This window comes from Oncorhynchus mykiss, chromosome 21 (assembly GCF_057628025.1).
Source record: "Oncorhynchus mykiss isolate SJ-2025 chromosome 21, ASM5762802v1, whole genome shotgun sequence".
Taxonomy (NCBI): Eukaryota; Metazoa; Chordata; class Actinopteri; order Salmoniformes; family Salmonidae; genus Oncorhynchus; species Oncorhynchus mykiss.
Window position 1 is genome coordinate 17,633,223 of NC_143042.1, and position 14,915 is coordinate 17,648,137.

Here is a 14,915-nt window from a genome sequence, read left to right on the forward strand (position 1 = left end):
CTGCTCACTGAGGTGTTATAGGGAATGTTTGACCGTGATAAGGGGTGGTCGTTTGACCGCAGACCCATTACACACGCAGGCAATGAGGCAGTGATCGCTGAGATCCTGGTTGAAGACAGCAGAGGTGTATTTAGAGGGCAAGTTGGTCAAGATGATATCTAAGAGGGTGCCCATGGTTACAGACTTAGGGTTGTACCTGGTAGGTTCCTTCATCATTTGTGTCAGATTGAGGGCATCCAGCTTAGATTGTAGGACGGCCGGGGTGTTAAGCATGTCCCAGTTTAGGTCACCTAACAGTACGAACTCTGAATATAGATGGGGGGCAATCAGTTCACATATGGTGTCCAGGGCACAGCTGGGGGCTGAGGGGGGTCTATAACAAGCGGCAATGGTGAGAGACCTGTTTCTGGAAAGGTAGATTTTTAAAGTAGAAGCTTGAATTGTTTTGGCACAGACCTGGATAGTATGACATAACTCTGCAGGCTATCTCTGCAGGAGATTGCAACTCCGCCCCCTTTGGCAGTTCTATCTTGTCGGAAAATGTTATAGTTAGGGATTGAAATTTCTGGGTTTTGTGGCCTTCCTGAGCCAGGATTCAGACACATCCTGTTGGCGGAGGGTGCTAACGCAGTGAATAAAACAAACTTAGGGAGGAGGCTTCTAATGTTAACATGCATGAAACCAAGGCTTTTACTGTTACAGAAGTCAACAAATGAGAGCGCCTGGTGAATGGGAGTGGAGCTAGGCGCTACAGGGTCTGGGTTAACCTCTACATCATCAGAGGAACAGAGGAGGTGTAGGATAAGGGTACGGCTAAAGGCTATAAGAACTGGTCGTCTAGGACGTTCGGAACAGAGAGTAAAAGGAGCAGATTTCAGGGTGCGGAAGAATAGATTCAAGACATAATGTATAGGGTATGGTAGGATGTGAATACAGTGGAGGTAAACCTAGGCATTGAGTGGCGATGAAAGAGGTTTTGTCTCTAGAGGCACCATTTAAGCCAGTTGAGGTCACTGGCAGTGTGTGGGGTGTGGAACAAAAAGGCTAGCTAAGGCATATTGATCAGGGCTGGATTTTCTACAGTGAAATAAGGCAATATAGGTATTGTAGCCCAAGAAATTGGCTGATGGACCTCTTCAGCCAGCCGGGAGATGGGCCTAGCTCGTGGCTAGCTCAAGGCTAACTTGTGCTTGCTTTGGGACAGAGACGTCAGTCAGGAGTAGCCACTCGGATAGCAGCTAGCTAGCTGCGATGATCCGGTGTAAAGGTTCAGAGCTTGTGGTAGGAATCCGGAGATGTGGTAGAGAAAAAGCAGTCCGATATGCTCTGGGTTGATATCGCACTGTGCAGACTGGCAGGAATTGACCGGGCTGAGGCTGGCTGATGTCCGAGTTAACGGTGATGACCGCTAGCAGTGGCTAACTGACTACTTGCTAGCTAGTAGCTAGTTAGCTGGATAGTTTCTGATGGGGCTTCTAAAGTGCAAAAAAATTGCAGATCCGTACCACATTGGGTGAGGCGGGTTGCAGGAGAGTATGTTCAGTCTGTAGATGGGAATAGACATTTTTTTTTAAATAATAAAAAAAATATATACCAAATATATACGAAGAAAAATAAATATACATGGGACGGGACGGGACAAGACAACAGACGTTTGACTGCTAAGCCATCTTGGCTTACTAAAGGTAGTGGCAGAGTATACTACTGTATGTGTTTTAACAGGGGTATTTTATTTTGAAACAGCAGTGTTCTTAGAGTGTACTGGGTCAAGAGGTTTCTCGGAGGTTAATGTTTTTTTTCTGAATTTGTTTTGCTATATTGCTTTATATGATGCTATATTATTTTTCAAGTCAATATTGACATATCTTATCCTGCTCTAGCAAAGCTGACATTGGAAATGCAGTTGCAGACTATTGGTTTGGTACACTGCCCAGTGTATCCCTGTTGCAGCCCCATTAAAATTCAAATTAAAACAGAGAGGGATGTCTTCTGGATCGACAACAACGGTTTGCAGCCACAGGAATAGCTAGCTGCCTGTTGTTGGCGCAGTAGAAAGTTATGTTATGGTTACAATTACTGCTTGCTGACAATGCCACCAAATATTACATGTTGAACTTGGTAACTGCGGTCTTTGGACAAAGCCAGATACTGTTCCCTCATTGGGTACCTTAATAAAAGTCAATACAAACAAGTGAACATTTTGTGGATTGAGGTGTAGGGGCAAAGCTTATGATTGACAGACACTGCTTCTCCTTCCTCTGTGACCGTATAGAGCCGCACAGTGGAGGTGTCATAATAAAACCTAGCGGTCAAACAAGGAAATGGTTCCAATCGTTTTTCCACCATCCATTTTTCCCATAAAGAATTTTAGAAACACTTCAAATAAGGGGTGTGTTTTGTGTAGGCTTACAATAGCGTGGCGTTTTGAAAACCATGTATATCTCTCTTGGGCAAGGTGACTTTTATCAATATATTCGGCTCTCTTTTTACTCTCAGAATCGAAAATGCTAATTAGCATCTAAGTAGACATCATGAGAGCCTACAAATTCATGCAAGCTCGTGCACGTCAACTCTAGCTGACACCTTTGCAAACAGGTATTGTGCCAATTTAAAACTTGCACAAGTTCACAGAATTGTAAATTTAAAGAAATGTAGCCAATTTATTCATTACTAAATGTAGCTAACATTAGATACGTAGATAATCCAGAGATTCTTAGCTTTGCCTCGATTCGGCAGTCTTGTCCAGATCATCATGGCATCTGTAGTTCTTTGTTATAGCCACATTAGCAGCTAATTAGCTTTTTATTTTGGAGGGGTTAAAAAGAGGTGAATATATTGATAAAAGTCACCTTGTCCTAGAGAGATTTACACAGTTATGAAAATGCCACACCAGGGTAAGCCTACCCGAACCACAGCCCTTATTTTAAATGTTTCTCAAATCTTTTATGGGGAAAATGAATGTTGGAAAAGCGATTGAAACCATTTCCTTGTTTAACTGCTAGCTTTTATGGGTGTTATGACTCATACTATGGTATTATACATGATTTGCTCAACTCTCGAATTGAAGAGGCACATCACAACATGGAAACGCTAACCGAATAGAAGTCCCATAGCTCTGTGATATGCACCTCTATACAATCATTGCCATTACTCAATACAAGCCTTGCAATTTTGACATTCCAGTTGTGTTTATGTTACTTGTTAGTTGCTCCAAGGTTTTCGTTATATGATGTGTAAATTCTATAGTCGAATGTTGAATAAAAAATATGTCCATACTATATTCTCTGGGCATTACTGAGTCAAATGAATAAAATGAGTCAATATATTAGTCAGGAAAAAGTGCCGAACTTCCCATCACTACTATGAACTCCTGGCTAAACGTGCGGTGGTAAATTCACGGCTTTAGGTAAAGGCTAAGCGCCTATCAATTTGGTTTCTCCAGCTTAGGGGGTGTTTTCAGAGTTGATTTGAAAAGCTAATGTTCATGCATTTTATGCCTTTGTTTTCAGTAATGTGAAGATATTTGAACATTGATATGTAAATGTTGCAATAGCATTGCCAAATGAGAATTCACCAAAGATTTATGCCAGGCAAAGGTAGGTCCTTTAGGATGCCCTTTAGGATGCCCTTTCTCCTCATTCAGAAAGAACTGTTGGTGAGGTAACAGAAAGTTACCAGCTGTCAGATATACTGATTGATATGAGTTTATTCTATTGACACTCAATGAGCTCTTTGCCTTTTGTAGCCCTACACAAGTAGAGTTATTGCTATATAGGTAAATATGTTTATGTTTTCAAATTACGTATTTTTGTCAGCTATTTTCATCCTTTTTCAGACTCAACTGGTGCTACTCCAGAACCAACTAATTAGGCTGCCGGGTCATCTATCTTAACACTTCCCCACTCAAATGATCAATTGCAAAGCCAGGCTGGACCAGGCCAGGGCACTGCAATAATTGAACCCTATCTTCACGAAGCACCCCCATCCAACTGCCCATCATCATAACAGACAGATTCCCCAGGCCGGTACTGTTCAGCAGAATGAAGCCTGTAACCAGGGAGTGCTTAACATCCACAATCATCTCCTTCCATCCAAATGAGCCCACTGTCCTCTGCCAAACATGTCATTTCCTTTATGATCACTCTATCACACTTAATGTGCCCACAATTACAGGGCTCAACTGGATCTTAATAAACCCAAGAGTGAACTTTATGCACCATTATGTCCTATCAGTGAACGCGGAATGGGGGGGGGGGGGGGGGGGGATCTGTTTCAGTACAGCAGTGGAGATCTTGACCCATAGCCCTGGGGCCTATAGCCTAATTTCCGTATGAGGATTTCTAATATGTGAAAAGGGCTGTTAAGTCCTTTTAATCGAGTTCAAGAGAAAATGACTGTACTGTACCTAAACCAGTTCCCTATAGCTTTCGACTGGCCTCGCCCTTTACATTTCCTTTGCTTCAGGGTGGAAAAGGCGTCACCGACAGAACCCGCTACCGTTGGTGTTGTCAACTTATAAGGCCAGACGTAAGTGATCGACATGACAGACAGAGGCAGATGGAAGCGGGTTGCCAATGCGTTCCCTCTGAGAGCGGCCCATGTCAGCGGTGAGTAATAGCGTTGTTACGGGAATGGAGTCACCACGAGAAGTGTCTGTCATGTGATTAATATGACCCAGAGTCTGAGGTGTAATCTGGGAAGAGCTGCGCCGCTGCAAGGCTTTCTCGTCCGCTCATAACCTCATACATAGTCAGGAATGGCTCTGCAATAGCCTGGTTCCCAGATCTGTTGGCGCTGTCTTGGCAGCTCGTGTAGGGTCATTGTCATGACATGCTGGCAAGGCAGTACAAGCCGATCTGGAACCAGGCTAGCTCTGCAATACGTCCAAATTACAACGTGTCATCGATCTCACAATGCTTGATACAGACGGATTCTTGATATTTGTTTTGCTTTGCTGTGCTGGATTATTATTGGTGTAAGTGTTTTTTTTGTTGTTTTAATACAGTGGGAATGTTTTTTTAAATGTGTACTGTAGAAAGGATGTCTGCACCACTGAGGACATAAGAGATAAGATGTTTTGGTATCAACTACCTTGGCCCTGCCTGGATAATAATATCACTAATAATACACACAGTAGATACTAGGCTACACATTTACCACTGTACCACCAGAATCACTAGTCCATTATTGTTATCATAAATGGTCATCAACTATACCTTGTCTTTGATTGATTGGTTGTTTTTTACACACAGTACATACCGACAGGGATAACAAAACAGAGTCAATGACTTATTTCTATTGTGTTTTCCTTTTCTGTTTTTTTCTCTACCATCCTTTAGATTAATATTTCCTGTGGCTGATCTATTCGCTTGACTCCCTCATACTATAGCGAATCTAAGGACTTGTTTCACAGGCACCTGTATGGACACCCATTGGTCACACAGAAGGGGAGCATTGACATGTGGGGACCCTTTGACCCCTTTACAGCATCATCAATCAGTCTCAAGGCCACACAGACAGTTTGGCCATTTGTTATTCGCTTTTTCCTTTCTCTCCTTAGCCCACCTTCAGCAAACACACACACGCAGGCACAGACACACTGCTGTGGTGTGTCCCCCACACACACACTTTAAGGCTCCCCAGAGATGGCCATCAATCTTAGAGTACATGCTATTGATTAATATCCACAGTGGCCACACATAGACAACTACATACGTACACTAAGTAAATACAGTTGAAGTCGGAAGTTTACATACACCTACTTAGATTGAAGTCATTAAAACCTGTTTTTCAACCACTCCACAAATGTCATGTTAACAAACTATAGTTTTGGCAAGTGGGTTAGGACATATACTTCGTGGATGACACAAGTAATTTTTTCAACAATTGTTAACAGACAGATTATTTCTCTTAAAATTCACTGTATCACAATTCCAGTGGGTCAGAAGTTTACATACACTAAATTGACTGTGCCTTTAAACAGCTTGGAAAATTCCAGAAAACAATGTCATGGCTTTAGAAGCTTCTGATAGGCTAATTGACATCCTTTGAGTCAATTGAAGGTGTACCTGTGGATGTATTTCAATGCCTACCTTCAAACTCAGTGCCTCTTTGCTTGACATCATGGGAAAGTCAAACGAAAACAATTGTAGACATCCACACGTCTGGTTCATCCTTGGGAGCAATTTCCAAATGCCTGAAGGTACCACGTTCATCTGTACACACAATAATACGCAAGTATAAACACCATGGGACCATGCAACCATCATACCAGTCAGGAAGGAGACACGTTCTGTATCCTAGAGATGAACATACTTTGGTGCAATAAGTGCAAATCAATCCCAGAACAACAGCAAAGGACCGTGTGAAGATGCTGGAGGAAACAGGTACAAAAGTATCTATATCCACAGTAAAATGAGTCCTATATCGACATAACCTGAAAGTCCGCTCAGCAAGTAGGAAGCCACTGCTCCAAAACCGCCACAAAACATACAGACTAGGGGTTGCAACTGCACATGGGGACAAAGATCTTACTTTTTGGAGAAAAGTCCTCTGGTCTGATGAAACAAAAATAGAACTGTTTGGCCATAATGACCATTGTTATGTTTGGAGGAAAAAGGGGGAGGCTTGCGACCCAAAAAACACCATCCCAACCATGAAGCATGGAGGTGGCAGCATCATGTTGTGGGGGTGCTTTGCTGCAGGATGGACTGGTGCACTTCACAAAATAGATGGCCTCATGAGGTTGGAAAATTATGTGGATATATTGAAGCAACATCTCAAGACATCAGTCAGGAAGTTAAAGCTTGATCGCAAATGGATCTTCCAAATGGACAATGACCCCGAACATACTTCCAAAGTTGTGACAAGATGGCTTAAGGGCAACAAAGTCAAGGTATTGGAGTGGCCATCACAAAGCCCTGACCTCAATCCTATAGAAAATTTGTGGGCAGAACTGAAAAATCATGTGCGAGCAGGGAGGTCTACAAACCTGACTCAGTTACACCAGCTCTGTCAGGAGGAATGGGCCAAAATTCACCCAACTTATTGTTGGAAGCTTGGGGAAGGCTACCTGAAGTGTTTGACCCAAGTTAAACAATTTGAAGGCAATGCAACCAAATACTAATTGACTGTATGTACATTTCTGACCCACTGGGAATGTGATGAAAGAAATAAAAGCTGAATAAATAACTCTCTCTACTATTATTCTGACATCTCACATTCTTAAAATAAAGTGATGATCCTAACTGACCTAAGACATGGAATTTTTATTAGGATTACTGTAAATGTCAGGAATTGTGAAAACTGAGTTTAAATGTATTTGGCTAAGGTGTATGTAAACTTCCGACTTCAGCTGTACATACAACTGCTGCTGCTCATGCAGATACACTTGCTACTTTCCCCCTTTCTCCACCCCTCCCCCAAAAAGAACACAGCACAGTACACACACAGGCTGAACCATTGATTTCAGGTTTCCCCTCTGGGCTGTTTGTGAGTCTCTGATTTAAGTTGGGTCTATTTTATGACAGGCCCATTTTAACAGCACCTTTGCTGATTAGTGATACAGCTATACCTTTGTGTGCTGTGACAGGGCCAGTGATGGATGCTTATGTGAAAAGTAACCAACTACTGTAGAGGTTTGAATCAGGAGTGATGAACGTGTGTGTGTGTGTGTGAGAGAGAGAGAGAGAGAAATCTGGGTTGAGGAGTGAAAAGTAAAATTTCTGTTCTGAATATGTGACACGTGCAGAGGGATGACATCATCACCACCCGCTACAGCTTGCAGAGATACAGTGGGTGCATTTGTAAATTCAATCTGGAGTGCCAGAGCCAACGTTTACCGACACCGGTCATATTCAACGGGTGTTGAGCGTTCGTAAATTCATCAGTTATTCTGCGCTCTGGCATACTCAGACGAGAGTGCTCTGAAATTGGAGTAGATAGCCAGAGTGAATTTACGAACCCATCCAGGATGTACAGTGTATGGACCATAGAAATAGAATGAATAGAATGGGTGTCCCCATTCAAGTCAATGACGGCATAATGGGTGGACTGGTGGCCATAAGAACAAAGTAGGAAGTGTACTTATCAATCTGTACTGTGCTTTGTTAAATCAAGTCAACTGACATTACAGAAATACATTCCATTCCATGAACCACATCAGTTAACATCATTTGAATGAACATTCTACATTACCATGGAAATGATTGCATCACAATCCCAGGCAGCCATTGCAAGTGTACCCATAAATTTACCAGAGCTTCCAATTCTGTTCTATTCATTCTATTTCTATGGCATAGACAGCTCAAAAGACACAGCCCATGGGTCCAAAATAGCTTCATGCCAGTAACCATGGTGACGACAGACAGCACTTCACAGCTTCCCAGCATCATAACCAGACAGAACAGCGATCCTCTTAACCACTAAAGCACCACTAAATCACCGTAATGCCAACGCAAAACACTGGGCTGGATTGTTCTATGTCAATAGTAAAGGGTTAAAACGTGGTTAATGTCACTAGAACATGGTCATCTCACCTCATAGATCATATCATTACTGAGTCTATTCACAAGTACGGTAGCACGGGGGGTAGTGGGTGGGTCACATGGTTTACAAAGAGTTCATCTGTATTTTTGTTCGAGCTTCATCCCAAAAATGATAATGTTGCATTTATCTGTAGGCTAGATTATGACCGTTCAGTGGTTTTGATTCATTTTCATTTGCTATTAATTTATATCCCCCTTTTTCTATTCCCCTCTGACAATTAACATTACTGGAATAAAACTGCTCTCTAAAAATCATGTTACTACTACGGTTAAAGTCAACTAAAGGTGCTTTACATTACTGTGGAGTTATAGTCTTTTCTTCTTAGGTTTAGGTTTGTATCATTTTTGGGCTGTGAGAAACGTAACCTATTAAACAGGGAGTTAGAGGTTTGCCTATCCCACTGTCCCTCTGTGGCTTTTGCAGTAGCCAAATACATTTGTTGTGCTCTCCAAGGTCCATTTGGATTCCACTTAGCACAATATCTGCACAGCCAGGGCTACTCAATAATTTCCCCCCTCTCTCTCTCTCTCTATCTCTCTCATATATTTTCAAAACGTGACAATGTACAATCGGGTGTTATGTTGAAATTGGCTGGTATCAAGAGGACGCATGCCAGATAATTCATTAGACGTACCGTTTTGTAGAACCGGAGGGGCACAGCCATCCTGGCTGGCGAGCTAAGTAAGCTTGGCAAAGGGGGTGTGAGAGAGCCTCAGTCCAGCGTGGTGTGGGGAGCATTTTGGCAATAGTGTTGCGTGGGTAAAATCATTGGGGTAGGCAAGCCCCCCCACACACATTTTTATTTTATTTTTACAACCTATGTCTTGTGATAATTGCGTTGTTTGCTCTATAACCTGTTACGTCATAGGCCTAAAGGCCGAGACAATAAGACACAGTGACAGAATAAATTCAACCACACCTTTGTTTCATCACAAAACCAGATAGCAACCTCTGTCCGTTGAAGTCCACAAAGCACATTGCATGTAACAGACAGTTACATGACCTACTGCATGGTCAAGCAAGTTAATCTTTCCAACATTTTCGGACAACTTAATTTAGACAACTATTGATTTAGAACCACAGAGTGTTACTGCAAGTCGCAAAGACAACAGGGGCTGCCTCCATTATTCCAGCACCATTTCAACCATTTCAACGTCAACAAAACACCTCTTCTTAGTCTAATACAGTGACAACTAAAAGAGACCAAAAACGATTTAGTCCAATCAATGTATTGTAAATATGATGTGGCTGTCCATGGTGCTGACTTGTGTGTGTGTGTGTGTGTGTGTGTGTGTGTGTGTGTGTGTGTGTGTGTGTGTGTGTGTGTGTGTGTGTGTGTGTGTGTGTGTGTGTGTGTGTGTGTGTGTGTGTGTGTGTGTATGTGTTTGTGTGTGTGTGTGTGTGTGTGAGAGCGTTCATCAAGTAGAAAAACATGTTGACTCACCCTACTTGTAAAGACATGACAATGCCATCCTCCTCTCTTTCATGTTGATGAAATGGTCTATCACTCTGTCACACAGTGCGCACTTTTATTTTTGGTTGTCCTAGACTATCTGGCAAAACTTCTTGTTCACTAGCCTAACTTCCATTCATGGGCAATGTTAGATAGTTAACATTAGCATTCTGCGTCTAGCTACATATTGAACTTCCATCCTTTCAGGCCAGAGACACAATGTATGAATTAATGGTTCGATCAGAATCGCCATTATAATCATTGGCCAGTACAGAGAATTAAGTAAAACCACAAATCCACATCCCTATCTCCATCCGGGGACAATTTTAGCTAGCTAGCTAGCCACCAGAGGACAGCAACACAACGAGATGCAACAAATCAAGTTGTTTCTGTCAATGATGTAGCTCTCAATGGGATTTGACAGGACTGATGCCAAAATCCAAGCTGGCTTCCCATTACACTTTTTTTGGTGCGCCAGGACCATTCACAGTTGAGCTCGCTCAGTTTAGCTCAAGGCTGATTGGCAAATGTATTAAACGTTTTTTTATAAAGGGAGGCCAAATGCTCGCTGGCTTCCTTTGCATTCCATGCTGCAGTACGGATGGCAACAACATCGTACCCGTTTGGACCAGACAGCATCAGATAGATGGCCTACACGTAGAGAGACATAGGGGGCGCTGTTTCGCTCACTCGGATACTTTCTCATGTGAGATACGTTCAGCCTCTTGCGAACTGAAGGAAAATTATGAAACACAGAGAGACGAAATATACTTTTCAAAAAAAATGTACTTATTCTTTTTTTGGTCCATTGTTTTGCTTCCCTTGGCATCCATGAGTACACGCCACTGTATTTGGGTGACTGTCGCCATTTTCGTTTTCAGAGGCTTAAGTCACAGTTGCATTGAGGCTAGCGGTAAGTAGTGAGAGTAGGTCTAAGGCAATACTGGTAAGACCCACACATCTGGATGATAACATGTTTTCCATGTTATTTGATCATTATAGTTTTTTAAATTTGATGTGGATGTTTTATCTATGACCCTATTACCAACAGAACCAAATACCCGCTCTGCACGACTGACATCGGGAAATTAATGAACAATGCCATGTCAGTATCACCAAGTCATTTTAGTGTGCATGCGCTGCATCGAGGATGGCAATAAATTCAGTTAGTTCACTATCGGGTTCAGGTCAAACCTGTGTGCCCATTTTATTATGCAAGTGCCAACATGATTCCAACCTTGGAATGCGTGGCACGGGATATCACCCACTGCGTGCCCTCCTTTGGCCCAATGATGTCCATGTTTCCCTTTGAACGAGGGGGTCGCCCTTGGTCTCTGTGATGAGAAATATACATGTAGGTCTTTATGGAAGAATAATATGTATCCCAGGGTTGAAGCATAACTCATTTGTGTCAATTACTTCAACACAGACGGGCTTATTATAGTAATGGAAGATTACTATGGAGTGGCCTGCCTGACCTTAAAGGGCCCCAGTGGACTAAAGAGACGGTTTTACTGTCACATACATCATGTGTTGTTTTACAGGGTCGGCCATAGTAGTGGTGCACCCCTGGAGCAAAGTATGGTTAAGTGCCTTGCTCAAGGGCACATCGCTAGGCTACCTGCCACCCTACAGCTTCTCCTCTGGGGTTTGAGTGTCTTCTCCAGGGATGAGTGCTGTCGGGTGGGGGGTCAATGCTCACTGCGCTAGACAATGACATACATCCATCACGTTGATGACGTCTATAAAGTCTCCGACGACATCTGCTGAGAGCTGTGGGGAGAACAGATACCCCGACTGCGGTGCTCTCCACTCCGCCCTCGGCTCCGTGGGTTCCCCTCTCAACTGAAAACTGTCTCCATCTAGCGGTGCTCCGGCTGAGCATCAGTGACAGTGCCAAGAGAGAAAGAGGCTGGAACAACGGCCTGTGTATTAGCAACCACCGCAAATACACTTTCAGTCAAAGCTAATTTTATGTACAACGTACTGCAGGCTGTTGCTTTGATGTGATACTACTCTGTCAGTACGGTTTGGTATAATTTCACACTGCCTCCGGGACTGACCGGTACGGTACTCCGTACGGTACGTGTCTCTGTACGGTGTCCGTTTCAGAAAGGTATTTGGTTAATGATGACACGGTCGTGCATAACGGGGTATCCGCAAGGCATCAAGGAGGAGCGCTCCATTTGATTACACAGAAGTTAAAGGATGCCCGGAGCGCGTGACACGCCCCCAACGAGCTGGGGAGAGGAACTTGGTTCTTCCGCGCAGCTGCACAACAGCGAGAGTGGCGGAGAGGAGAGGCAGCTGAGCCAACAACTTCGATATTCCCATTTGTTGCTCTCCTTAAACGATTCCGCGAATTCGGTCATTGATTCCCCTTCTCTCTCTAGTGGTTATTATATAATTATTAAACGGTTGCCTCCGCTGGTGACATTTTGAGCTGGAGCGGCAGCTTGTGGATATGGTGGTGGCACACTTGTGTATTTGTGTGTGTATGTGGTGAGCGCGTGTGTGTCAGTGTGTGTGTGTGTGTGTGTGTGTATGTGATTTTATGTCCTTTCGCGATTCAGCTGCGAACACAGAACACCGTTGTCGGTGTGGACTCGGCCCATACAGTCATTGGTCTCCGAAGAGGATCACAGTCGCGCTTTTCTTGAAAAACTCGAGCAATAGGAAGGAGCTGATTTTCAAGGTGTTGTTTGGCAAGAGAAAGAGCTCGAGAATGTCCTTGTATGATTGGAGCCAAGTCTTTCCCGGTGTTTGGAGCACGGAATTACCCCCGTGTTGAACTTGTTGCTGGTTCGTTTCAACCACTTTTCCAAGGGGAGAATATTCTGCATACTTCTGTGTGCAGAGAGGATTGTTTTATATTAGAAAGAGAACGGAAATCTTCATTTTTCAAACCAGTCGCTTTTACGCAGAGGTGAGTGGGCTACATTATTAGTTTGTTGTATGTGCTTTCAATTACCAGACTATTGCCGTTGAATCATGTATGTTATACTGCTAAATATTGGTTCGGCGGAGTCACTGATACTAGAACCATTGACTACTCGCTCTCACGATTTATATTCACTATCGACGACAGTAGGGATATACGTGGGACATGTCTGTGCAATGCATTTAGATTTTATTATTTATTGAGTTTCAGAAGCAAACAGAATGAACAGCAAGTGGACGATATATTCATATCAGCCATGCATGATTTGTTACAGTGTAGCCATATGAGTAGGCTAATGCTTGGGTTGCCTTTCCAGATGTCCTCTCGCCGCGCTGTGGTTCTGTGATCGCCCACCGGAGCGTCGAGAGCTCTTCACCCGGACCGGGTCGCACACAGTGGGTCACCATGGCAGCGGGAGTGGCGGCGTGGTTACCATTCGCCCGGGCGGCTGCTATAGGATGGATGCCGGTAGCCAGTGCGCCCATGCCGACGCCTCCACCTGACAACCGGCGAAAACAGGACGGGCTCATCTTGCTCAATGTCAGCGGTCAGAAGTTCCAGACGTGGCGGAATACATTGGAGCGGTACCCGGACACTTTACTGGGCAGCACGGAGCGGGAATTCTTCTTCCACGAGGAGACAAATGAATACTTTTTCGACCGTGACCCGGATATTTTCAGACACATTCTGAACTTCTATCGTACCGGGAAGCTGCACTACCCGCGCCAGGAGTGCATCTCGGCCTACGATGAGGAGCTGGCTTTCTTTGGGATCATACCGGAGATCATAGGGGACTGCTGCTATGAAGAGTACAAGGACCGGCGGCGGGAGAACCAGGAGAGAATCCAGGATGACGAGGACAGCGAGAACCAGAACGATATGGTCCCGCCGGATATGACATTCAGAGAAACCATGTGGCGAGCCTTCGAGAACCCCCACACGAGCACCATGGCCCTGGTGTTTTATTATGTCACCGGCTTCTTCATTGCAGTTTCCGTGATGGCCAACGTGGTGGAGACGGTCCCGTGCGGGACTTTGCCAAATCGGGTCAAACAGGTCTCGTGCGGGGAGCGGTATGCCTTGGCATTTTTCTGTCTGGATACGGCCTGCGTCATGATCTTCACCGTGGAGTACCTACTGCGTCTAATGGCGGCGCCCAGTCGCTGGAACTTCATCAAGAGCGTGATGAGCGTCATCGATGTGGTGGCCATTATGCCCTACTACATTGGCCTGGTCATGACGGACAACGAGGACGTTAGCGGGGCCTTCGTCACCCTGAGGGTCTTCCGGGTTTTCAGGATTTTCAAATTCTCCCGCCACTCTGCGGGGCTGCGCATCCTGGGCTACACGCTGAAGAGCTGCGCCTCGGAGCTGGGCTTCCTGCTCTTCTCCCTCACCATGGCCATCATCATCTTCGCCACTGTCATGTTCTACGCCGAGAAGGGCTCCTCAGCCAGCAAGTTCACCAGCATCCCGGCCGCATTCTGGTACACCATCGTCACGATGACAACTCTGGGGTAGGTGCCGATCCAGTTTACCATACAGTGCAGATGTGTGATCAAATGCTCAGGGGTTATGTTTTCGACCCTAAATCAGCAGCATTGGTTTGCTGTTGTGCTCTCCTTTGCGTTCTCTACATGCAGCTGCAGTGTGAATGGACAGTTGGGTAAATGTCTGAGGCCTGCCTAAATCCCCATTTACATGAAGCACCCTCAAATGAACGGTTTAAGGCATTCACACAACATTCACATTCAAAGGCCTCAGAGGCATTTACCTTATTCACAGGCCAAACTGTAGGCCTATGATGTCATCATATCCTAAGCACTGCAGCAGTTCTCATCATTAAGATTCACACCTCTTCAACACTGTCAAATGAAGAGAGCTATACATAGAAAACATGGGAGGAGCAGAGAGAGATCAATGACAAGATTTAAAATTTAAATCAGAATATACTGCAATAGATTTCTCTCACAC

The 14,915-nt window shown here is 44.3% G+C and overlaps 1 protein-coding gene across 2 annotated transcripts in view; it reads left to right on the forward strand.

Moving 5' to 3' along the window:
* The first annotated feature begins 11,962 nt into the window (after positions 1-11,962).
* kcnd2 (potassium voltage-gated channel, Shal-related subfamily, member 2) overlaps positions 11,963-14,915 on the forward strand; it is a 152,898-nt gene continuing 149,945 nt past the window's right edge. For both annotated transcript variants that reach the window (XM_036957498.2, XM_021577352.3), the window contains exons 1-2: positions 11,963-12,926; positions 13,258-14,458. In XM_036957498.2, the coding sequence (XP_036813393.1) occupies positions 13,347-14,458 (1,112 nt within the window). In that variant the 5' untranslated portion in view covers positions 11,963-12,926; positions 13,258-13,346. The remainder of the gene's footprint in view (positions 12,927-13,257; positions 14,459-14,915) is intronic.